Below are 26,301 nucleotides of genomic sequence, written 5' to 3' on the forward strand. Positions count from 1 at the left end.
CGGGTCCCGCCGTGCCCGCTGCAGCCCTTAGGGAGCTCGGCGCACTCTCCTGGGCGCGCAGTTGCTCTGTTAGTGTCCCCGGGAGCCCGAGGGCATCCTCGCCCTCCCGGGTCCTGCTCCACCTCCCCGCGAGCCCCTTTCCCCCGGGAAGGTCGGTGCAGCTCCTGCTCCTCCGGGACGGGGCTCTCCTGTCCTGGGGACACTCGCCCCGGCCTCAGCCCGGCTCCTCGCGGCCCCTCCCCCTTGGAGGCCTTTGTTCCTTTATTTCTTTTTCCCCGTCTTCCTACCTTGATAGAAGCGCGAACTCTTCTCACTGTTGCATTCCAGCTGGTCTCTCTTTAATTCTCAGGCCGAATTCATAGATTCTCAGGATGATTGGAAGGTTTTCTAGGTAATTTGGTGGAGACAGGTGATTTGGGAACCCTACTCTTACGCCATCTTGCTCCTCCCCCTTTTTGTAGATTATTGAATAAAATTTTACATGCATATATATATTTTTCAGAGTATTCATTGCTATGATTAATAATATACAATTAATTCAAGATTACTCAGTTACAACTATATTTTGTAATGTCTTTTTTCAATATACAATTGCTGAGAGCAAAATTATTCCTTATATGAATAGATAAAAAGTTTACCCCGAACAAGTCCTTACACTTAAATTGGCTAGAAACTACTGCTTTATGCAACTAAAGTACATACGATATGTTTTTTCTATTTTATTCTTCAATTATTTATTTAGTTATTTATTTAGTTATAAATTTATTTATTCATGAAAGACACAGAAAGAGAGGCAGAGACATAGGCAGAGGGAGAAGCAGGCTCCCTGTGGGGACCCTGATAGGGAACTCGATCCCAGGACCCCAGGATCACGCCCTGAGCCAAAGGCAGCTTCTCAACCTCTGAGTCACCTAGGCATCCCTCAAGTTTTTATTTAAATTCTAGTTTATAATCATATAGTGTAATATCTGTTTCAGGAGTAAAATTTAGTGATTCATCACTTACATGTAACACCTAGTGCTCAAGGCAATAAGGACCCTCCTTAATACTCATCATCCATTTAGCCCATTCCCCACTCCCCTCCCCTCCATCAACTCTCAATTTATTCTCTACAGTTAAGAGCCTCTTATGCTTTCCTCCCTCTCTTTTCCCCTTCCCCTATGTTCATCTGTTTTGTTTCTTAAATTCCACATATGAGTGAAATCATGTTGTCTTTCTCTGACTGACTTGTTTCATTTAGCATAATACACTCTATTTCCATTCACACCATTAAAAAATGGCAAGATTTCATTATTTATGATGGTTGAGTAATATTCCATTATATTTATATATGGAATATATATAATATTATATATGTAATATTCCATTATATATACGTTGAAAAAAAATTTATATATATATATATATATATATATAATACTACTCTTCTGGTATTATGTAGAATATTATATATATATAAACATATATATATATCACTTTTTTTATCTATTCATCCGGTGAGTGCATATGAGTCTCCATGAACCTGGTGAGAAGAATTACATAGTAACCACACAAAGGCACATTGGGTCACAATAAATGGAACAACATAAAAGAATAATAAAATGGAGATCTTGAAATAGACTGAATTATGGTTAATAATTATTATATTATATAATAAATAGACTGAATTATTATTAATAATTATTTCCTGGGCTCATAGGAATTGCCAGACTATCTGTCTACACCTAACTCATTTTCACTTGTCTTCTTACAATATTCTCTATGAGTTAAGCATTTGATTAATAGTCCACTGACACTGGGTACTGTAGGTCTGTTCCTAATATCAGTATTTGCCCATATAGGAACACATGAGCTTTATCCACAAATAAACTCTGGAGGGTCACAGTGTTCTATGGATGCTCCAGTGTTAATATGTCTCTGCATAGTTCTGGCCTGTCTTGTTTACCTCCATCTTTATGTATCCTGTGTATATAATCAGAGGACTTCTGGGCTTTCCTAAGCCTAATGAGACCTCCTAAACATCATAATATCCCATTACAAGGCAGCCATGGCTAACTACCATCTTGTCCACAGAGACCTTAATGTCCCCAAAGTCATTGCTGTCATACATTTAATCATTCTTGAGTAAGTAACTTTGTCTGGACACCGCAATGGAAAACCTTCATTTGAAGATTCGCAGAGAACAACTATTCAGGTTATTCTATGAGGTATTATTTTAGATCAATCAAGTGGCAGTCAAGTAGGAAAAGAAGATTTCTAGGTAGAGAAATCACAATGTATGTTTACAAAAGACATTTGGGTATTTGAGTAACGTCAGGTGGTACTAGAGAAAGAAGGAAATATTCTCAGAGGTTAAAAAGCATAAATTCAGCATTCTTGCTTCTTTTTTATTTAATTTTTATTTATTTATGATAGTCACAGAGAGAGAGAGAGAGAGAGAGGCAGAGACACAGGCAGAGGGAGAAACAGGCTCCATGCACCGGGAGCCTGATGTGGGATTCGATCCCGGGTCTCCAGGATCGCGCCCTGGGCCAAAGGCAGGCGCTAAACCGCTGCGCCACTCAGGGATCCCCAGTATTCTTGCTTCTATGCAAGAATCTAAGAAGTTCCTGTTACAGAGTGGTTTCTGGTTATGTAACTCACAGTAGTCACAATGTTGAAAGATTAAATACTAAGAAAACCAAGGGTAGCAAATAACCATGGAGATGTTGGCCATCTCTAAAGTGTCAGAGGCATGAATTGTAGGATAAAAATCTGTGAATTATTTAAGACTGCAGACCGTATGTACAAAAACAGACATTTTGTACTCAGAATAATGAGAGCATACTAGGTTTCAGTATCTTCTTTTCTGTGATACAGTTTCATGAAGGAGATGAATGTGAAAAAAGACACAAATAATTCAGTAAATTAGAGATATTCTCATTAGCTTGAAGGCAATTGTTGACCTACTTTGCTAAAGCAGTTTCACTTCTCTGGAGGGGCAATACACTAATGCTACAAAATAAGGAATTTTCAATATTCTTCCAAGAAATATGTGAGAATGGGCTGAGATAAGTGCGGAACAGGAAAACATTAGTAGTTTTAAAGTTAGCACTATTGACTAAGAGGATGCTGTGGTGAGGAAGAAGTTCAAAGTTAAGAGGACACAGGTTACTGATTTAGTGAATCTAAGGGTAGTTTAGTGGTTGGAGGATACATGAGTGGGTGATTCAGTAAGGAAATGGGGAAGGATTCCTTCCCTTATGTCTTTGCATAGGGGTGGTGAAGATAAATATACATTTAAAAGCATTTGCAGGTAGAACAGGGACTTTCAGGGAATTTATAATTCTTAATAATCTTCCCTTCTAAGTAGCAGTATCTAATCATGTATAAAGACAAGATAGTTGGGATCCCTGGGTGGCTCAGTAGTTGAGCATCTGCCTTCAGCCCAGGGCGTGATCCTGGAGTCCTGGGATCAAGTCCCACATCGGGCTCCCTGCATGGAGCCTGCTTCTCCCTCTGCCTGTGTCGCTGCCTCTGTCTCGCTCTGTCATGAATAAATAAATAAAATCTTAAAAAAAAGGGACAAGATAGTAAGTCTAGGTCAATTGAATCTATTAATAGATAACATTTGTTGAGCATTCCAGCCACTTTTATTAATGAAAATTCTTTACTGTATTAATATGTACTTATTTACATGCATATTCTTATTTAATTCTTTTAGAAACCATCTGAATGAGTACATGCTCTTGTTATGCCACCATACTCTCAAAGAAACAAAGGCATGATTTTTATGAGGTGGGAATCAAACACCTGTTAAGTGGAATAGTCAGACTTTCTACCTATGAAATGCTATTCTTTGAATATTGTTTCTCATAATAATGGCTAACACTTATAAGGTGCTTACTATGTGCCAGGTGGCTGACCAAACATTTCATGTAATTGGGTTATATACTTTTCAAAATTACACTATCAAATGAAAGACATTTTTATTACCTGCATTTTGGAGTTCAGAAAATTGAGCTATAGTTGAAGTAATACTAATACCTATAGCTATGATTTCCCCCAGTAGTACTCAATAGCTCAGGTGCAGAAGCAAACAAGCTGGAGACAATGTGAGAGAGCTGCAAAATAGATGAGAAAGAAAGTGTTCCAGAGGAAGGATTCCTGTCCCCTTTGAAGAGTCCTTTTAGGGATCCCTGGGTGGCGCAGCGGTTTAGCGCCTGCCTTTGGCCCAGGGCGCGATCCTGGAGACCCAGGATCGAATCCCACGTCGGCTCCCGGTGCATGGAGCCTGCTTCTCCCTCTGCCTATGTCTCTGCCTCTCTCTCTCTCTCTCTCTCTGTCTCTGTGACTATGATAAATGAATAAAAGAAAAATCAAGAGTCCTTGTAGCAGGACTAAGTATCAAGTTGGCATGAGACAGATTAGTAGGAGAAAATCAGGTGTAGTAGTAGACATGGAATTTTCAAGGACAGTCACTTCAAATGAGATCTATATGTCATCCTGAACTAAAGAGAAGGTAGATCTCAAAGAAAGATTGCAGTTCACAGGGCAAAAAGCAGAGCAAATGTTTGGTAATGATGTTTCCACTGCTATACAAATGGGTCACTCGGGTAAAATTTACCTCTGCTAGTAATGCTTATTCTGGGAAAGACCCTCAATTTATATTGCTCAATGTACTTAAGGGAGGGATAAAAGTTTCTCTTGAGCCTGTAAGGTCTTGATACTCTTCAGTTCAAAAGAATCTTCATGCCAAAGTGGCCCATCTGGAGGCAGCCTGCCCTTGGTCCCTACAAAAGCAAACGGAATAAGATATTTGGGTATGCTAATAAGTAAAAGTTTGAAGTGATGTTCCACCAAATCTGTTTATCTGGAGAGAAGGAATTAATGCTGGGTGTTAAAGTATGGAAAAAGAATGAGATTTTATATTCATGATGCAGTGTTTTGGAATTTAAGTTTTCAGAGGAGGCACGGTTACAGATGATGATAAATCTATGTGGGATGATATATAGTGTAGTGAATTCATCATTGAAGGAAGAAAAGTGGGAATGATGAATGGCCAGTGGGTTAGAAAGGATCTAAATGTACAGATTTCAAAGCCGTGTATTAATATAACACAATACAGGTGGAAATATAAAGTAAAGCCAGATAGCAGTGTTTAATGAATATGGGGGAGACCTAGTTATTTATCGACATCAAAGTGGATGATGAAGAGTGTTTGAAGTGGGAAATATGGAACTACAGTGAGATGAAAAGTACCAGTGCAAGGGGAGAGTATCTTGGACACTCCAGTTTAGGGCAACTTAAGAGAATCTTAAAAGAACTTTTTCTTTTCCTTACTTATTGGTATGTCTTTGTTTTTTGTAAGATGGAAAATGGGGTAAATTTTATACAATGAAGCTGAAGCTGCAGACATGAGTTTTCTTTATTTTCTATGTCTTTTTGTTGTTGTTGGGAAAAAATTGGCTTTAATTATCTTTCAAAATACACCTAAGCCTTTTCCTCAAGTCCCTCCACCTCCCAAAATGTTTAAGAGGCTGATAATATAGATTTGGCCCATATAAATTGTTGCTCTCGACTATTTCAAAATACTTATTCCTTGAATGATAGCAAAATTTGGAATAATAAAAGCTTCTGGAAAAAAATGAAAACAGCTATATACATACATACACATATATATGTGTATGTATGTATATAGTAATGAAAACGACTAACCTGTATTAGCACATTCCCGTATGAACAGAATGAGGTTTGGGACTTATGTCTGTCACTGAAAACCATAGTCACCAAATGCTGCTCTCCATGTCTCAAAATAATTCCCTCTGTACCCATTTAGGGTACAGCACATAGGGATTCTTTGGATGTCATACTATACTTCCATACTGTGTTGCTTTTGCTTTTTGCAAGGAAGCACAGCGTAGATGAAAATTAAGAGAATGTATTATCTTTGATTAAACTGGAGGCGGAATGTGTTTATTGATGAAGGGTATTTAGTAAGTCTAGAACCACCACCTTCCCCATGTGCAAACAGAACATAACATGCTCTCATGATTAAAAACCACCTTGACACTATCATAACATTATCTAACAGAAAGAATGTCTCAGTTAATGTCTAATCACTGACAGTTTAGCTGCTTCCTCTGTATCAGAAAGTGAGCAAAACACTGGAGACACAAAGTCTTTAATATATGCTCTTTTTACTTCATGTCTCATATTGATAGTGGAGTACTTAGGACAAGTAAAGGAATAGCTACCACAAGATGTAATATTTGTGCTCATCAATGTATGTGAAAGATATGGGAGCATAGGAAGGTTCATCACAGTTTGAAGTAGACAACAAGCACTTGAGAGAATCAGAAAATGTTCAACAGGATTTGAAAAGACAGATTAAAGTTTATAAAGCAGATGAGGGAAAAATTAATCAAGTCCAAATGTAGAGACAGTTTAAAGTCATAAAGAATAAAACCATATTGTATGATCCCAGACCTGCTAGAAGTTCTGGGTTACTCTGAAACTAAGTAACGGCAAGACTGGAAGCTTGAGAGATGCAAAAAAAGCATAGAGTGAATTAACATTTTTTGGAATAAGACAATACTTTTAATGATAAGACTTTAAGCAAAATAATCATATCTGACTTTTAAAAGATAATTGATGATGTGAGGAGGTGGACTTTATAAAGAAAAGCCAGAAACAGGAGAAATAATTAGGAGGCTATGCCGCAGACTTTATGGGAGTTAATAAATGTCACAGATAGAGGAAAGGATGAATGACATGCTGAATTTCATGGATATCAAATCATTAAATTCAGTGAGATATAATGGCTGCTTGATTGTACTGTTAAGGTTTTAAAGGGCAAAGGGTCAAGGATAACTCTGAGATTTTTGGTTGAAAGGACCATGTGACAGCTGTTGCCAACAAATGAGAGACAGGCAGATAGTGGGGGAGCTTTGAGGAAAACAGTGAACATCGTGTGGCATATCTCCAACTGTGATTATTTAAGTCATGGTATAAACATGCTAAATATAATAAAACAGAACATAGAAAGCATTGCATGCTCTACTAGCATCATGCTCTCTGGAGGGGCAGATTGCAGGCCACAGATTCGGCTAACTAACCCTGATGCAGGTAAAATGCTAAAGTTGGGAGGCAGAAGGAACATGGTATCTGTATGTTTCAGAAACAAATGCAAAATCAGAACTAACAGGAAGCTAGAGGGGTGGGCAGGCTTTCTGACTTCCCTGGCAATCTGTCTGGTAAATAGAAGGTAATAAGCAACCTTATTGACCTCATTCAAAATAGGCTGCCATGTTCTTGGAGTTGTTTCCCTATAGATCCCTGAGTTACACATTCCAGGAGCCTGGCCTCTCTCTAAATTGAAACTACTTAACCTCTTTCTCCCAGTATTGTCTTTTATTTAAAGAGAGAGAGAGACATTCTATCTATCTTTCTATCATCTATCTATCTTTCTATCTATCACACAGATGGAAATAGCCAGAGAGAGCATGCGTAGGGTTGGAGATGGGGGTGGGGTGTGGGAGAGGGCCATATGAGCAGGGAGAAGCAGACTCCTTGCTGGGCAGGGAACCTGAGGTAAGGCTCAATCCCAGGACCCTGGGATTATGACCCAAACCAATTACAGAGGCTTAACAAACTGGGCCACCCAGACACCCCTTAGTATTGCCTTATAAGTAAATTTACTGATGCCTATAGACCTACTTTTATGACTAAGTATGTATGTATCACAAAGCAATTAAGCTTATTTTTCGTTCTGTGTAATTTTTTCTACCTAGAAATCATGTTTATACTTCTAGATGTACTACTCACTTGCTGTATACTGAGTTCTCTGCCAAACATCCTCTTGAATTTTTGGTTTTCCTAAATGGAAGAACATGGAAAAACCTACAAACCTATAAAGATCTTTTTATTAAACTTAAACATCTTTTATAATTTAAATGTTCAATATTCCCAATTTCTTGCCCCAAATTCTTATCTCTACCTGAGGTTATGGAGCTCACATCCAATGTGACAATCCAAAATTCTGGGTCTCTGTATTCTGGATAATGTTTAAATTCTGAATTCTTCTGAAATATTTATAATGATTAACTCAAATTTGAATTCTCACTTTCTTATATGGAAACACCTCAGGTACTTACTCACATAGGTCCAGAATAGCATATACTTAAGAGGAGAATATGCACATTAATTATAACCAGAATGTTTTTTTTCTGAACAGATATTACATGAAAATTCAAACCAAGAGGTATTGCCAATAGGAATATTTATTAATATTTATTGAACTTGCGTATCAGATGAGTTTCAGGAGTAGATATTGGGAACAATTAAAAATTTTTAAAAAGGCAACGTATGAAGACGAGCGTGTGAATTTCTGAATTGCTATTTTAGGAGGAAATTTGATCCTCAGAAGTGGGTTTGAGGGCCATTACTGGAACAAAAGGACAAGACCAGTGAGGGATCATGAAAAGATGCTTGTAGCACTGAGACCTGGAGTACTGGATTGGAATTACTTTGCTCTCACTGTCATTAGCCAGGTTGCAAAGCAAGGGTCAAGGCCAGGAATCCGGGGAGCAGAATGCCAAATGGACTTATATTATTTCCATTAGTTAAAAATGTGTGTTGATAGCAATGTCTAAATTATCTGAAGGAATGAGGAAATGAAATTTTCAAAAAAGAAAAATAATTGTCAAGGCAGGTAACTTATTTTCAATTTTCCCCCATCACTTAAAATGCTAAATTAAGTTTCATGTAAACCTTTTTAAAAATTGCATATGGTAACAGCATCTAATGTTGCATACAGTTAACTGTTTTTGGATAGCTCAGAAAAAAAAAAAAACAGTTTTTCCTCATTATTTGAAACACAGTATACAGTTAAAAAATTGGGTGGATTGATCAATGCAGTATTTTAGGTACTTACTTGTTTTAGAATTACATAAAAAGTTGTAGAAATATAGCCATGGCAAAAAAAAAAAAAAAAAAAAAAAACAACAACTTGTGTTCTGGACAATATTAATTTAAAATTCTGATGACAGATCTGTGTTTTTCTACTATTTTCAGCTAATACCCCTCACTTTTGATACATGCTTCTAATATCCTGTCCTCCTTCTGATTATCTTTAAGATCTTTTCTGAAATAAGAAGGCATTAGTCATGGGTGAGAATAAGGTTTTATTTTTAATCTTCACAAGAATTTTGGTTATATTTAAGCTGCTTGAATTTCTTATTATGCATTCCTGATTATTTAAGTTGTCTGTGGTCTACCATATTGTTAAAATTACAATTGCCTTTTGTATAACCTGCAAATCATTGTATATATGCATGTGTGCATCTGTGTGTTTGTGTATGCCTGCATGAATGTTCACACTTGATTGAAAATTCCTTGAGAGCAGTGGCCTTTGTCTTTCTTTCTTTTTTTTTTTTATAAATTTATTGTTTATTGGTGTTCAATTTGCCAACATATAGAATAACACCCAGTGCTCATCCCATCAAGTGTCCCCTCAGTGCCCGTCACTCAGTCACCCCCACCCCCAGCCCACCTCCCCTTCCACCACCCCTAGTTCCTTTCCCAGAGTTAGGAGTCTCTCATGTTCTGTCTCCCTTTCTGATATTTCCCACTCATTTTTTCTCCTTTCCCCTTTATTCTCTTTCACTATCTTTTATATTCCCCAAATGAATGAGACCATGTAATGTTTGTCCTTCTCTGATTGACTTATTTCACTCAGCATAATACCTTCCATCCACGTCGAAGCAAATGGTGGGTATTTGTCATTTCTAATGGCTGAGGAATATTCCATTGTATACATAGACCACATCTTCTTTATCCATTCATCTTTCAATGGACACCGAGGCTCCTTCCACAGTTTGGCTATTGTGGCCTTTGTCTTTCTTAAAGCAAAGTTGATGTCTATATCACACAATTCAAAAAATCCTAGACACAAAGAAGCAGAAATTTTACCACTGCTTGTATACTTAATAGATAATGGAAATATAAAACTAGAACAGAAAAAACACTGAACAGAGAAGAGAAAATTTAAAAAGAAGTCCATCTTATTTGCAAATAAAGATACCGGGGTCCATAACGGGGAAGTGATTAACCCAACAACTTACAGAAGTTTTAGAGAAGAGTCAGCCCTTCACATAGGCTATTTTAGTGTGCCTGGAATCTCCATAAATAAATAATTATTCTGTCAACTTGATTTCTTCCTATAGGAAACTAGCCTCACTACTTTGCACCAGAGCATGCAAACTCTCCAGTTTTAATATGGCAGACAATGCTACACATAGCTACATCTCATCTTTTTTCCTGGTTGGTATTCCTGGTTTGCAAGCTTTTCACTGCTGGATTGGCATCCCTGTCTGCCTCCTGTTTGCCCTGGCCCTGCTGGGGAACAGTGTAATCATCATCACCATCAAAATAGAACCCAGCCTCCACCTGCCTGTGTATTTCTTCCTTTGTATGCTGGCAGTGAATGACATGGCTCTTGTCTCTTCCACAGCCCCCAAGATGCTGGGTATCTTCTGGTTGGATGCTCACAAGTTTGACTTTAGTATCTGTCTAGCACAAATGTATTTTATCCACACATTCTGCATAATTGAGTCAGCCCTCTTGGTTGCCATGGCCTTCGACCGATATGTAGCTATTTGTATCCCACTGCGTTATACAACCATCTTGACAACACCAATGGTCACTAAAATGGGTCTAGCTGGTGTGATCCGAGCTACCTTTATGGTTTTGCCCTGTCCTCTTCTTATTAAAAGGCTACCATATTACACTAAATATGTTATCAATCATGCCTACTGTGAGCACATGGCTGTGGTGAAGTTGGCCAGTGCCAACACCCTCATTAACAGAGCATATGGAATCTCTGTGGCCCTTTCAGTGATGGTGTTGGACCTAGGGCTCATCGCCACATCCTATATCAAGATCCTTCAGGCAGTCTTCCGGCTATCTTCTCAGAATGCCCGCTCTAAAGCTCTGGGCACCTGTGCTGCCCATGTCTGCACTCTACTTGGATTCTACACACCTGCACTATTTAGTTTCCTAACTCACCGCATTGGCAAGAAGGTACCTTCAAGCATTCATATAATTTTTGCAAGTTTGTATCTTTTGGTGCCTCCCACAGTCAATCCCCTGGTGTATGGTGTCAAGACCAAACAGATTCGTGACCGTGTGGTCAGTCTCTTCCTCTCAAACAAGATTATTTCTGGAAACTAAAATATGATGTAAATACAAACCCGTATTGGCAGATTCTGTTTTATGAAATCATGGTACATTAACAATAGTTGCAACTTTGTCCCCAACATACAATTTCTCAATTCAGTTTTATTTCTCAGCAGGGATATTTGATGTTGTACATTTTTCTCTCTTTTTTCATTTTTTAATATTTCCCTTTCTTTCTCTTGGAAATAAGCTTCATGGGAAGCGTTCAATAAATACTTGCAATAATTGTTATTTATTATTGACATTATTTTGTATTCTATATTTATGAATAATATTTCATGATATTCACAAATGTGAAATAACTAGGTTAATTTTTGTAATAATTTAAAAGTTCTCAGTATATTGGACAATGTAATTTATGAAAACAAATTTTTTTTCCAATTCACACTCTTACATGTACTGATTAAAATTCTTCAGTAAAAGTCGTCATTTTCAAGTTTCAGTTATAACAGTTGTAATAATGGCTTAACAGTCACATAATGATCATTGTGGGTTTGGCTGTTTACTAAGCCTTTTACATTTATTTACTCCTTTAGTCCACAAAACTATACTGTGATGTGGGTAGTATTATTATTCTCCTCGTACCAAGTAGGAAACTGAGGCACAAAAAGGTTTAGTAAATTGCATAAAGGTAACTCCCCTAGCACAAGGCAATGTAAAATTGAACCCAGGGACTCTGGTTTTCAAAATACATGCTCTGTATTATGCAATATTGCCCACTAATATGCTTATACTTACTTGCCTTATAAATATGGAAGCTTATTCCTCTAAACCTTTTAATTTTTTATCCTCCTACATCTCCTCTTCTTTTCTATATTGTGGTAGATATTTCTTAAGTTTCTTTAAAATCCCTTATAAGTGATAAATCTACTGCAATATCTTGACAACACCCCAAGCAAGAATTGCTTCTACTTTACTAGAAAACTGTCCAATCAGTACGGCCTCATAACACTATTACTATACAATCATTATATGGTTTCACTCATATGGGGAATATAAAAAAATAGTGAAAGGGATTATAGGGGAAAGGAGAGAAAATGAGTGGGAAAACTCAGAGAGGGTGACAAAACATGACAGACTCCTAACTCCGGGAAACAAACAAGTGGTAGTGGAGGGGGAGGTGGGCAGGGAGATGGGGTGACTGGGTGATGGGCACTGAGGGGGGCACTTGATGGGATGAACATTGAGTGTTATATGTTGGCAAATTGAACTCCAATAAAAATATACATATAAAAATTTAAAATTAAAAATATATATATATATAGTTTCAAAACTTAATGAAAACTCTAAGATTCTGAAAATACTATTTACCCATATGGCATTCCCCTCTCCTTTTTATTTTTTAAAAAATTTATTTCTTCCCTCTTTTCCTTCAGTATCAATTTGTTTTGATCACATTCATTCAGTGCTGAAATTGAAAATGTTTCACTTCTAAGTTTAATGTTACTATGCATGGAACATAGAAGAAACTACATTGGACATATCTATAGAATGCTCTGTTCAAATCCTCTTTTACTTTAGATCATCATGGGATGTAGTGTTCATTGAATCAGAAATTGTTGGGTTTTGATCAACATTGGTATATTCTTTGTGGACTATTCATAAACATTTGTTTGTTCTCAAATGAATTAGTTCCTCAAAACTTTACATTTTTAGATGTTTCATCTACAGCCATATTCTTGTTTGTCAAACTCAAGTTTAAATACTGTTTCCATAACTGATAGCTAAGTGAGTGTTATTTTTAACATTATAAATCCTAACTTCATCATTTGTAAGTGTGGAAAATAGTTTTTAAACTTCATAGTGTTAAAGTAAGAATTCAATGAGACTACGGATGAAACAGTTTCACAATAGTCAACACAATCTTCCAAACACACCAATTCTCACTGCTATGATAGGTATTGAAACTATGAAGGTCGGGATCCCTGGATGGCTCAGCGGTTTGGCGCCTGCCTTCTGCCCAGGGCATGATCCTGGAGACCTGGGATCAAGTCCCACATCGGGCTCCCTGCATGGAGCCTGCTTCTCCCTCCCTCTGCCTGCGTCTCTGCCTCTCTCTCTCTCTCTGTGTGTGTCTCTCATGAATAAATAAATAAAATCTTTAAAAAAAGAAAATATGAAGATCATTATTAAATTTATTTTTTCAAATGTCTACATAGAGCTCCCAACTGAGTATATCTACTAGGAGATCCTATTTCTTTAATTTAACATGCCCCAAAGTGGACATTCTGCACTTATTCCCCCACCCAAACCATTCTAAAAAATTTCTTCTCTCAGTGAATCACATGCCAAGTCACTGCAATAAATTACACAAAAACAATTAATGTCATAGAGGATTTATTTTCAAATATAAGGCAAAGATACATGAGAAACTAAGTGGTAAAAAAATATTAAGTAAGTAAAGAGAAAATAAAATTCACCAGCCATCCCAGATAATGTAGACAAACAATTAAATATAATATAGTTAAAAACATGTAGATGATGGGTGTTGGGTGGCTCCATTGGTTAAGCATCTGACTCTTGATTTCAGCTCGAGTCTTGATCTCAGGGTCATGAGTTCAAGCCCAACATTGGAGCCCACTTTAAAAATAAATACGTAGATGGTTATCAAACAAGAGAAAAACATCAAGTCTGAGAAAATTCTAATTGAAGAATATTGGAGGAGATGCCAAGGAAAGGCTGATTTGAGCATTGAAGAGTGATGGTAACATTACCAGGTAATAGGGGGAGGGTTTCCAAGTAGAGGTAACATCTCAACAGAAGTGAATAGACGTAGTAAAAAAAATAAAAATGCCTGCAGAAGACAGTGATGTTATAAAAACAAAAGGAAAAAAAGCTTCAAGGAAAAACATACAATTAAAAAAGCAGTTGGTACATCCAATAAGAGAATATCTGGTGTGTGGCACTATGAAGGTCATTGGTCACCTTGGGGAACAAAGAATAGTACAATGGTCATGGTGAAAAGTCCATACAATCTTTCGTATAGTGGATGACACTGGTTTCAGGTGATAAACCTAGTCCAAACCCTGAACTTATGAATTACACAGCTACACTATATTTTGTATTTATAAAGCCTACCACTGTTCTTAATCAATCACATAGATTATGAATATGTCAAATCCATGGGACAAATCATTGCACACAGATCAAATCCAGCATGCTGCCTCTTTCTGTAAACAAAGTTTTATTGGAGCATCACCATATCCATGAATGTATGTACTGTCTATGGAAGATTTGCCCTCCACTGGCAAATTTGAATAATTAGGACAGAGATCACATGACCAAAAAAGCTTAAATTACTTCCTGTCTGTCCTTCTACCTAAAAAATTGACTGGTACATAATTTAGAACTACTAATTGCATCATAATGTCTTTTTTTTGTTAAGATTTTATTTATTTATTCATGAGAGACACATACACACACACACACATACACACAGCGGCAGAGACACAGGCAGAGGGAGAAGCAGGCTCCATGCCGGGAGCCCGACGTGGGACTCGATCCTGGGTCTCCAGGATCCGGCCCTGGGCTGAAGGCAGCGCTAAACCGCTGAGCCACCCTGGCTGCCCTCATAATGTCTTATATTCCTGTACTATTATCTTTATTGATCTGCTCTTAAGCTTTAAACCTTTGATCAAAATTTTCTATGAGAATTATAAAATCCACAGAAACATATATGGGAAAACGCTAGAAAAGATAAAGGTCTACTTTATCACTCAGTATTTCCCATATATACACATTTATGTGTGAAATTTATTTTAGAGTTTAGTTCCAAGAACACATAAAATTTTCAATGGCCAAAGTGGACATATAGAATACCAAAATGAAGTGTCTCCTTTGAAGAATTAATCGTTTTACTCTTTAACTGATATCTATAGTTATGACAATTTCCTTTAAAATTCATTACACTTGGATATATCAATTCAAAGTAAATATGTAAACCACTAATGGGAATATATTCAGTATTCAAAAATCATTTAATGTTATCCTTTGCATCAACAGGCTAAAGAGGAAAAATCATATTATTATATCAACTGATTCAGTAAAAGCATTGGCAAAATCCAACACCCATTTCTGGCAGTGGGGGTGGGGGACCTCTCAGCAAACCAGGACTAAAGAAAGGGTAACTCTTCAAGTTGGTAAAGAACATCTACAGAAAACTTTATATCTAATATCATACTTAATGGCAAGGAACTGGATGCTCTTCCTTTAAAGTGAGCAACAGGGCAGATATGCCACCACTCACTATTCCCATTCAGCATCATACTGCAAGTCTTAGCTAGAACTATAATGCAACACACAAAAAAATAAAAGATATACAGATTTTGAAGGAAAGAATAAAACCATTTGTCTACAGATAAATAGGTGAAGTACATGTGATTTTTAGGTAGATCAAAGTCTTTTGTATGATACTGTGATGGCAAGTACATGATATTGTACACCATTAGAAAAAGAACTTTACAACATAGAATGGATATTAATATATATAAATAAGAAATGATTACTTAGGGGTACCGGGGTGGCTCAGTCAGTTAAGCATTTACCTTTGGCTCAGGGCATGATTCCAGGATCCTGGGATCTAGCCAGCATTGGGCTCCCTGCTCAGTGGGGAGTCTGTTTCTCCCTCTCCCTCTGCCCTTCCCTGTCCTGTGCTCCTGAACTCTCAATCTCTTTCTCTCTCTATTTCTCAAAATAACAGATAATTTTTTTTAAAAAATAATTATTTAGCAAATTAGAGGATTCCAAGAAGGAACGCAGATTATAAAAAAAATAATCTACCTGTTTGGTAAATGCATTGAATAGCTTCACTGAATGGGATGGTGGGAAAAGATACTGACATAAGTTACTTTGGAAATGAATGGAATGTAGGCATAAAAGCGAAAAGAACTGTTCATAAACCCTTTACTCCAGTTGGTCAAGTTGTTTTCACAGGGGCATGGATTAACAACTATGATATGGCTTTAGAGGCATATTGGAAATCAACAAGTAAATGTGTGACAGATGGTTGAAGCCAGATTTTTCACTGTTGGAATGCGACTTTAGCAATAAGCAAATTGAAGTAGTTAGAAAGATCCTTGTGGTAACAAATTCATGTTGCATATATTAGTAAGAACTATAAATTAACTTAATTTAGATGCAAGTGTTTACATACAGAAATATTTATAGATATGTGTATGAACATAGGCTAGCTAACACACAGAATTCCTTGCTCTGTCACCTGAGAGAACTTAAAGCATACCTAAGGCCCTGTTCTTTGTTTCTAATTCTATTCACCAATAAAAAGAAGAAAACATCCCAGGGAAATCATAATTCTAGAACTGAGGCAGGAAATACCCAAGATTAGCCTGGAGCATCTTCCAATGCCATAAAACAAAAAGTCACACACTCACACACACACACACACACACACACACACACACAATGAGGGGTAAGCCATAAAGGAACAAGAGCATCCAACGGTCAGGTTGAAACAACATGAGCAATAAAAAAAAATAAAGTAATATTGGATTATACTCAAATTATGACAAAGATACCCATAAATCCATACTGATATAAATAAATGATTAAAGAAATTAATAAGTAGGGAGAATAAATCAATTGCCTTGTAAAAGAATTCTAAGTAATTTATTAAATTATGTATCTACTCCATCCTCAAGGAGAAGGAACATAAATCCCTACTCCTTAAGTGTGGGCTAACTAGAGCAATATTCCTTCCAAAAGCACAGTATGAAATGGTAATTAAACTGAAGAAACCTGACAAATACTATCTCAGATAAGTAATTATGCTCAAAATACACAGTCAATCAATTATGTTGATAATAAGTATCCTTGATATGTAATCAAATTGGAATTTAACATCTATGATTTTCCTCCCCAAAGCACATAATTCCAATCTAATCATTACATAACATCAGATAAATTCCAATGAAAGGGATTCCTATGGAATACCTGAATAGCACTCTTCAGTGTAGTCAAGGTCATTAGAAACAAGGAAAGTCTCAAAAATTATAACTAAGAGAAGCTTACAGACTTCACAACTAAATGCAATGTGTCATCCAGGATGGGATCTTTTGAGGAAATAAAGGAAGTTAGGGAAAAACTAAGAAATTTTAATAAAATATGGACTTTAGTAAATCATAATGTATCAATATTGATTCATGGACTATAACACATATTAGTGAAAGATAACAATGAGAAGGAAAACTGGGTAGGGGGTCTATGGGAACTCTCAGTAACTAGATACTTAAGTTTTTGTAAACCCGAATCATTTGGATTTAAAAATAATTCATCTTAATAGTCAGATGAATGTAAGTCAGAAAACAACTGAAAACTTGAAAGGCGATGACAATTAAAATGATAAAGATGATGAGTTGGAGGAGCAAGATTATTGAAATTAGAAGACAAAAAAGAAATTAGTTCACGATCCTTGGAATTATCTTTATGAATTAATTTATTGTTTTTAAAGAACACAATGAAAATGTTTTACTCAGAGGTTAACTACTTAAATTTACTTGTGTTTTTAGGAAATTTCCTCACTGAAATATTAAATTAAATTAAATTAAATTAAATTAAATTAAATTAAATTATTAAATTAAATTAATGATTGACTAAACCAGAAGCAAATCTGCATGTTTTCTCTCTTTTATGTCATCTACTAATAAGTTGATTCTGTGTACATAAATACTAATGGTTTAAATAGGAATGAGAGCCTGTCTCCAACATAAAATCTAGAACTGTATCTTTCAGCAGCATAAATGAACTTGAGAAAGGACAAAACCTGATCCCAAACTACTATTTCTCAAATTGAATTTTATTATTTGAGAAAAAGTTAAATGAGAAGTCAAGATGAATCTTTAGAGTGGAAAACCTTGGACACTCGATCTCGAATCTGTTTGGTCTTCACCCCATACACTATAGGATTGAGCAAAGGAGGGACAAGCAGGTAAAGGTTGGACAGAAGAATATGAATGTAGGGTGGAATATGGAACCCAAACCTGTGTGTAAAGAAGGAGAAGAAACCAAGGAGATAAAACTCAAGGAAGACGCAAATATGGGCAATGCAGGTGTTGAAGGCTTTGAGCCTAGCTTCCCTCTGAGGCAGATTGAAGACAGTTATAAATATTCGGATGTAGGAGAGGGTGATGAAGATGATGTCAAATCCAAGTAGAGTGAAGGCCACAAAGAGACCACAGATCTTGTTGACTCGAATGTCTTCTGCTGCCAACTTCACAATGGCCATGTGCTCACAGTATGAATGGGAGACCACAGTGGTCCGGAAGTGTTTCAGCCGACATTTGATGAGGATGAGACATGGAGCTACAAGGAGGGCTGCTCTGAGCGTCACTCCCACTCCAATCTGAGTGAGAAGTTTGTGTGTAAAGATGGATGCGTGTCTCAGGGGATCACAGATGGCCACATAGCGGTCCAGGGCCATGGCCAGCAGAATTCCTGATTCAATGCATTGGAAGGTGTGGATAAGCCACATCTGAAAGAGACAGGCATCAAAGTATGTGTCAGGCAGATGAAACCAGAAGATGCCTAGCATTTTTGGTAGGATGCAGGTGCTGAGAGCAATGTCTGTTGCTCCAAGCATTGCCAGGAAGAGATACATGGGCTCATGGAGGCTGCGTTCTGATTTGATGATGACCAGGAGCAGGGAATTCCCAAACAGAGCGATGATGTACATGGCACAGAAAGGAATTCCAATCCAGAACTGCACAGACTCCAAGCCGGGGATCCCAATCAGTGTCAGCACCGGGGGCATGAAGATTGTGCCATTGAGCTTGGACATCTTGGCTTAGAGCTGCTTGATTAATGTTGCAAATTTTGTATTGGGTTTCTCTTTATTTGTTCTCATCTAGATTTATTGAAATTTCTAGAAACAGAAATTGAATGTGTTTTTAAAGGGCATTTTGTCAAGCATAGCTGTTGACTGATCGTGTAATTCTAGGAATGCACAGACAGGCTCCCCAAATTCTCTGCCCCTGTCTCTGTGTCTACCTCTCTCCATGAAGGCACACAAATACACAGGACAATTCAATATGCAAAGCAGACCCACTCACTTCTGAAACTGTAAGTGCATTTGTGGCCATTTGTCAGGTAAAGAATGTTAGTTTGGTTTTATAATAGGTTCAAGAACTTAAGATGTTACGTGTATCAATTTTGTTTTTATCCAAGTGGAATTCACAGGCAGTCATTAGTCTGCAGTCAATGCAAAGAGAGAAAAAAAAAAAAGAATATTCACCATTCTGAGCAGTATTCCATACCAATGGAAAATAGGTAGTTACAAAGTACTGACCTATACCTTAAAGTCAACAATCTATACAGGAATATTCATTGTTTAATAAAAAGTTAAATGTCTCTGTCCTTAGGAAAGGAAAACAAAATGATTAAGAGTCACTTGTAGACTTGAGGTACATATGCAATGTACCTCTCATCAAAATCCCAGCAGGTGACTTTGCATATATGCACACACTGTTCTTCATTCACTTAATATGGAAAGGTGAAAGACCCAGAAGAGCAACAGGCACTAGAGAAGAACAAAATGGAAACAAACAGAAGTGAGAGCCCATAAATAGACACACACATATGCAAAGTTAACTGACACAAGAACAGAGGCAATTTAACGGAGAAGGAAAATCTTTTCCACTAATGGTGCAGGAACGACTGCATATCCACATGCAAAAATAAATAGATGTAGACATAGACCTTACACCTTTCACAAAAATTCACTCCAAGTGGATCACAGTACTTCTAGGTGGGAAATAAAGTATAAAAATTCTAAAAGAGAGGATAGGATAACCTCTAGGAGATCATGGCCCCAACAGTCAACTTTTTGTTAACTTTCAAAGTATGATCGGTGAAAAAAGAAATTGATTAAGTTGATCTTCATTACAGTTGGAAACCATCTGTTCGGTGAAAGACATGGTTAAGAGAATTAAAAGACAAATCACAGACAGGGACCAAATATTTACAAAGTATGTATTTGATTAAAGGACTTTTATCCAAAATGTACAAAGAACTCTTAAAACTCAACAATAAGAAAGTGAACAAATTAAAAATGGGCAAAAATCTGAACATAAACCTCAACCAAGAGGAGGATATATTGATGAAAAATGAGCACGTAAAAAATGCTCAACATCCTAGGGTACGGAATTTCAAAACGAAGCAACAGTGCAATATTACCATACACTTTTTTCATTGCCTGAAATTCAAGACTCTGATGTGTTAAATGCTGGTAAGGAAGTGGGTCAACAAGAATTCTCATTCATTAAGGGTGAAGATGCAAAATGGCACAGCTACGTGGGAGACAGTGCACAGAGCTAACCATAGGCTTATCATGAAATCCAGTAACTGTGCTCCTAAGTATTATCCAAGTGAATTAAAAGCTTATGTAAACACAAAGCTTGTGCATGAATATTAATAGCATCTTTATTCACAATTGCCAAAACTGGGAAGCAACCAATATCTCTATCATGTATACACAAACTGTGATACTTCCACATGATGAAGTATTCAGTGACAATAAGAAATCAACTATCAAGTCCAAAAAGATTTGGAGAAACTTTAAGTCCATGTTGCTAAGTGAATGAGGCTGCCTTGGAAAAGCTACCTACATGGGATTCCTACATATAATATTCTAGAAAAGTAAAACTATAGAGACAGTATTCACCACGGTTTCAGGGAGAAAAAGAGAGGGGTGAATACGTGGAGCCTAGGACTTTTTTAAGGTAGAAGAATATTCTATAAGGTACAACAATAATGGCTATAAGATATCATGCATTTGTCCAACCCCGAAGAAATGTAGAACACAAAGAATGAGCTCTAATGTGTATTATGTACTGTAGTTAATAGTAAGTATATAAAAAATAATTAATACCAATTTGCTCATCAGTTGCAACAAATGTACCACACTAGCACAAGATGTTAATTGCCAGAGAAAATGTAGGATGGGAGAGGAAGAGAGTGTACTTTCTGCACAATTTGTCTGTAAACCTGAAACAAACTGATTTCAAATAAACTGTATTGGAAGTCTATTCAAATATACCTTAGGAAAAGAGCCTCCAGTATCCCAGATAAAATTAGATAACAGTACAAAATAAAATTGATGATGGTAAACGGGAAACTAGACAGATTCGACTAAAACTTGATGCAAGGATAAATGTTCTTACTGAAATTCAGATAAACATTTTGTATATTATGTACAGAAAATAGTGCTTGATAGAATAATGGCCTAAAATGAAGTTATACCTTGTTGAATTTCTCTTGGAAAATTTTCTCATATCCATATCTGCTCAATAAATAATATTGTTTCAAAGAATACATGGTAATTATGAATTCTAAACAAGATAATTTTAGTAAACTAAATCTGATAATACCAACACAAGTATTTAAAATATCACAGAAGATATACAAAATTTCTTTATTCAATGAAATTCAATTGCTATGATTATTGATGAGAAATATTTTTCATATATTTCGTATTACAATTATTATATTCCTCATTGGTTTTTGGTTGGATGGGTGGAATAAAATGCATGGAACACACAACTGACTTTAATACAGCCAGGACAAAAGAGATTAAAATTGTCCTGAACCAGGCAATGCTCAATTAGAAAATACAAATTTTGTGGAACTGTCCTCTTTAATCAAAGTGTGGCATTGTATCACACCCCTAACCCAACCCTTAAACCATTTCCTTTCTCTTCCAAATACCCGCTCCTCTACAACCCACCCTTGGATGTCAATGCACAGCCCAGTTTCCTGTTTACTGTCATTCATTCCTCTGGGAGAATGTTAGTATTTGTTCCAGTTTAAACATTGCTTGCACATCACATAACTGTGACATTCTCACATTCACTTTGAAGCTTTTCCTTCTCCTTGGTACAATAGTAATACCAAAGGAATTCAGTTAAGTTCGATCTGAGTGCTTTTCCTGATATTTCCCATGTAAAAGACACTGTGCCAGGGGCTGAGCAAACACACATGACATCTGCAGAATTTGCCTGCAGCAAACAATGAGGCTACACTCTTGTTGACTCCTTTAGGTTGCAGCTCAATTCTCCCAACAGGACATCTGGCCCTGTGCTTAGCCTGGAGCATGCATTCAGATCGCACGTTTTCAACTTAATAATGTTGTTGATCTGCAACATAAATATCAAGCATTAGCTTTATTTTTCTCATTTATAATGGCAGATGTTGATAGAAGTGACTCCTAGGCAATTGCTGGTTCTTTGGACCCTTGCTCTTGCAAAGCTCATTCTGCCCCAAAAAGCAGCAGACAGGTTGTAGATGTAAGAGGCTATCGACACAAACTGTCCCCTTGCTTGTTTGATTTCAACACAAAGAATCCGGAACCCTGGGGGGTTCAGCGGTTTAGCACCGCCTTGGGTCCAGGGCATGATCCTGGAGTCTCTGGATCCAGTCCCACATTGCACTCCCTGCATGGAGCCTGCTTCTTTCTCCCTCTGCCTTTGTCTCTGCCTCTCTCCCTCTCTCTGTGTCTCTCATGAAGAAATAAATAAAATCTTGAAAACAAGAAAATACAAAGAATCAGTGTAAGAAAAACATTAGGAATTTTAGTTTCATGATGTGTAAGGTTTCTTGTTTGCATTCCTACATTATCTTTACATATACACGAGTCAGGACACAAACCTACTTTTTAATGAAAGATCTGGAGACATTCACTTTGGATAAGAGAAGAAAGAAGGTGAAAAATGTTCTTCCAAGAACTTATATCTTGGGTCAAATCTGACAACTGAAGTCTTATATTCCCTTTAAGGCTTTCTGCTCAGAGTGACTTCTTATGCAGAATTATGAGGTGCAGTTCCCCCACACTCCCTTTGCATCCTTTCTAAATATTTCTCCATCTAGATTTCAGAGACACCTATGAAGAGCACATACTCACAAGTTTAATTCTTCAGTCTTCTTATGTGCACTCACCTACTCATGTGGCATTGTTATAAACAGTGTAGTTATTTAAAAAAATCACTTCCAGTGAAATATAATTTTAGCCCCGGGCACGACTATGATGCAATTCTCCTGAGCACTGAAGAAGGGATCACATATGTTCCCTGTGGTCAAGACAATTAAATGTATCTGCTTTTTAATTTATTGTTTTAGTATAAAGATGGGATAAAAAAAAAAAAAAAAAAAAAACTCCCAAACTCTTTTGCCTCTACTCGCTGAATCATAGCTATTTCTGTTCCTGCCCCACAAAATTTTTACAGAAGAAATCTCATTCTTTGGTAGTCCTTGAAGTTAGTAACAAACAGGGTGAGAAATGCCATCCTATGACATAAAGGCTTTAAATGGATTCTAAAATTAAATATATCAATGGTGGAAAGAAGTCAGACCTGATTCCAGGACAACATTTTCAATATAGTCAGACATTTATATCCACTCATTAAGTTGAAAATGAGAAATAGAAATAGTCTTTCCAACAATGGCTGATCATGTTGCACTATCTACTTGAAGGCGTGGATTTTTTTCGCTTATAATTGTCCTTTAACTTGAGAAACACCCTAGTCATGTTCAATTTTAGTGAACTAACAATAGGCAACTCTGACTATCCAGAATCAGCTACTCAAACTTTAATCTGAATTGGATGATAGAAGCATCTTACTGTTATTGTATCAGAAACTATTATTTTAACAAAATGGAATTAAACTGGCTCCTGATTCCTGCACTGCCTCCAGTACATGTATTTATTATTTTATTTTATCTTCAAATTTTATTTATTTATTTATTTATTTATTTATTTATTTATTTATTTATTTATGAGAGAGGGAGCAAGTACATTAAAGTGGGGAAAGGAGAAGAGGGAGAGGGAGAGAGAACCTGGAGCATATTCTGCACAGAGCATGGAGCCCCAGTGGGGGGCTTGATCTCATGGCCTTGAGATCATGACCTGAATCGAAATGAAGTGTGGGCCACCTAATTCACTCATCTATCCTAGTAACCCATGTATTTACTATTTTATCTAGCATATTCTATAGTATTAAAGTATAATTGATGTAGATCTTGTTTTAAACAGGAAAAGAGTTGTTGACTTGGAGAGAGTACTTTGTGGTTTCTGAAGGAGGATTTCCTCATAAATGTATTGCTATTTTTGTCATTATTGCTATCATTACAAAATCAACCAAACCATAAAGTTAGGAACTCTGCAGTTATAACTCTTTCTCCTTAGAAATAATCTTTGAATAGATAATGAATTCACACTTCTCCTTCAGCCTTCCCAGTCTGAGACAGGAGGGGGCATACAGAATAATCAGAGCCATTTCTAGTTCAGACTTGGATAATTATACCTCCTGTTACTCATGACCATTTTTAATGATTTATTTAGGCCTTACTTCTCATATTTGTAAAGTGATAGCATAGGCTTACTTAATCTTGAAGCCCTAGGCCCTGAGTCCTTGCCTTAACTTTCTGCAATTATATGAGCTCACCAAAGAACTTCACATATATACAGAGAACCAAAAGATCTTCAGGTCAGGAAATGTGACAGAAGTCTTCATGAGAGAGTCAGGATCTTTCCTGCATAAGTCTGATTATTATTATTATTATTATTATTTAGATTTATTTTTATTTTTATTTATTGACACAGAGAGAGAGGCAGAGACACAGGCGGAGGAAGAGGGAGAGAAGCAGGCTCCATGCAGGGAGCCCGACGTGGGACTGGATCCCGGGTCTCCAGGATCACACCCCAGGCTGCAGGCGATGCCAAACCGCTGCGCCACCGGGGCTGCCCTGATTAAATAGATTATATATATATGACATATATGTACATACTTTATGGATTATGCCATGTATGCACATTATACAAATATGCATATGTACATATATACCTTTTAATTTATACGTATATATACAGTATATATATATATATATATATATATATATATATATATACACTTACTATTTCCCAGTGTCCATAGTATTAATGTAAACTGAAGACAGTGCTCCAAATGTGTGGATCACATATTTCCATTTAATTATCTGATTAGAGTTATGTCACTGGAGGAAGAAGAAGAGCAGCTTTGGAATTAAGTGATGAATGCAGGAAGAAAAGTCCGAGATTGGAATTTCTCCTATAACGGTGTGAACATAATCTATTTTATTATTAAGGGAAGAGATGATAAAGATAAATTTGTAAATTTTTTCAAACTGGTGTTAAGTCTAGATCTCTCTCCGTTTTGCATGACATTGAACACATTACTTAAATCTGTGGTGACATTTCCTTCCTGTATGGAAGCAATAATATGGGGAATTATTAAAACAATGCCATAAGAAAGGACATATAGCACAATATGCAGGAAATAAAGCACTAAATAAATGATAGCTAATATGTGTGTGAAACTCAAAATTTTTCATCACTGGACACTTCTTACCTTTTGGCTTTATATTTAACACTCTGATTTAACATTTCCACAAAGGTTTCAGCAATTTCTATATTACGATACGCTTTTACAAATCTAGGTAATCTTCAAAAAGTCATATATGGAAATCACAAAATGTATTTTAATTTGAGACAGAATTGTAATAATTTACCATTTTTAAATATAAGACCAGACAAAACTTATTCCTAAAATACTTTTATATTTCTAGGTATGTTTTTCTCTCATTAACCATACCCAAAAAAGCACTTGCCAAAAATTTTTGTCTCACTTTCCTGATAGTGCAATAAGATATTAAAGACATATTTAAGGACACTCCTTTTGGAGCATATTAAATTCTCCTCAATTATTTACATTAATATGTTGTAAGTAAATTCAATGGAAATACTAAAAACTAATGTTATGCTGTATTCAAGGCTTTCAAAATATTAAATATTGCTTTCATGGATATAAAATCGGCTATTTATAATGCAATCCCATTTATTTTTACATAATTTAACATTATACACCCTATTTACCTAACTCTTAAATTGCCAAAAGTATGTATTATATAACTCTTGATAAGTGTAGAATTCAACTGAAGGAAATACAATGTATTGGTATAGGAAAGAACAGAGTATAAGACATATGTCAGTAGTGTATCTTGGACACCTACGAATCTCCTTTTTTCAGTTAAAAGGATATTGGT

The 26,301-nt window shown here is 36.4% G+C and overlaps 2 protein-coding genes across 2 annotated transcripts; one reads left to right on the forward strand and one right to left on the reverse strand.

Moving 5' to 3' along the window:
- The first annotated feature begins 10,257 nt into the window (after positions 1-10,257).
- Positions 10,258-11,211, forward strand: LOC144295398 (olfactory receptor 52P1-like). Its single transcript, XM_077867789.1, has one exon. The coding sequence runs from the start codon at positions 10,258-10,260 to the stop codon at positions 11,209-11,211; it is 954 nt and encodes a 317-aa protein (XP_077723915.1).
- A 6,820-nt stretch (positions 11,212-18,031) lies between these two features.
- On the reverse strand, positions 18,032-19,009 carry LOC144295399 (olfactory receptor 52A5-like). The gene has a single exon (XM_077867790.1). It carries the CDS (start codon positions 19,007-19,009, stop codon positions 18,059-18,061), a length of 951 nt encoding a protein of 316 aa, XP_077723916.1. The 3' UTR covers positions 18,032-18,058.
- Between the last annotated feature and the right edge of the window lie 7,292 nt (positions 19,010-26,301).

Source organism: Canis aureus, chromosome 23 (assembly GCF_053574225.1).
Source record: "Canis aureus isolate CA01 chromosome 23, VMU_Caureus_v.1.0, whole genome shotgun sequence".
Taxonomy (NCBI): Eukaryota; Metazoa; Chordata; class Mammalia; order Carnivora; family Canidae; genus Canis; species Canis aureus.

What these genes read in the sequence shown, in the direction of transcription:
- LOC144295398 (XM_077867789.1), top strand. Translation starts at nt 10,258, where the DNA reads ATGGCAGACAATGCTACACATAGCTACATCTCATCTTTTTTCCTGGTT.
- LOC144295399 (XM_077867790.1), bottom strand. Translation starts at nt 19,009, where the DNA reads ATGTCCAAGCTCAATGGCACAATCTTCATGCCCCCGGTGCTGACACTG.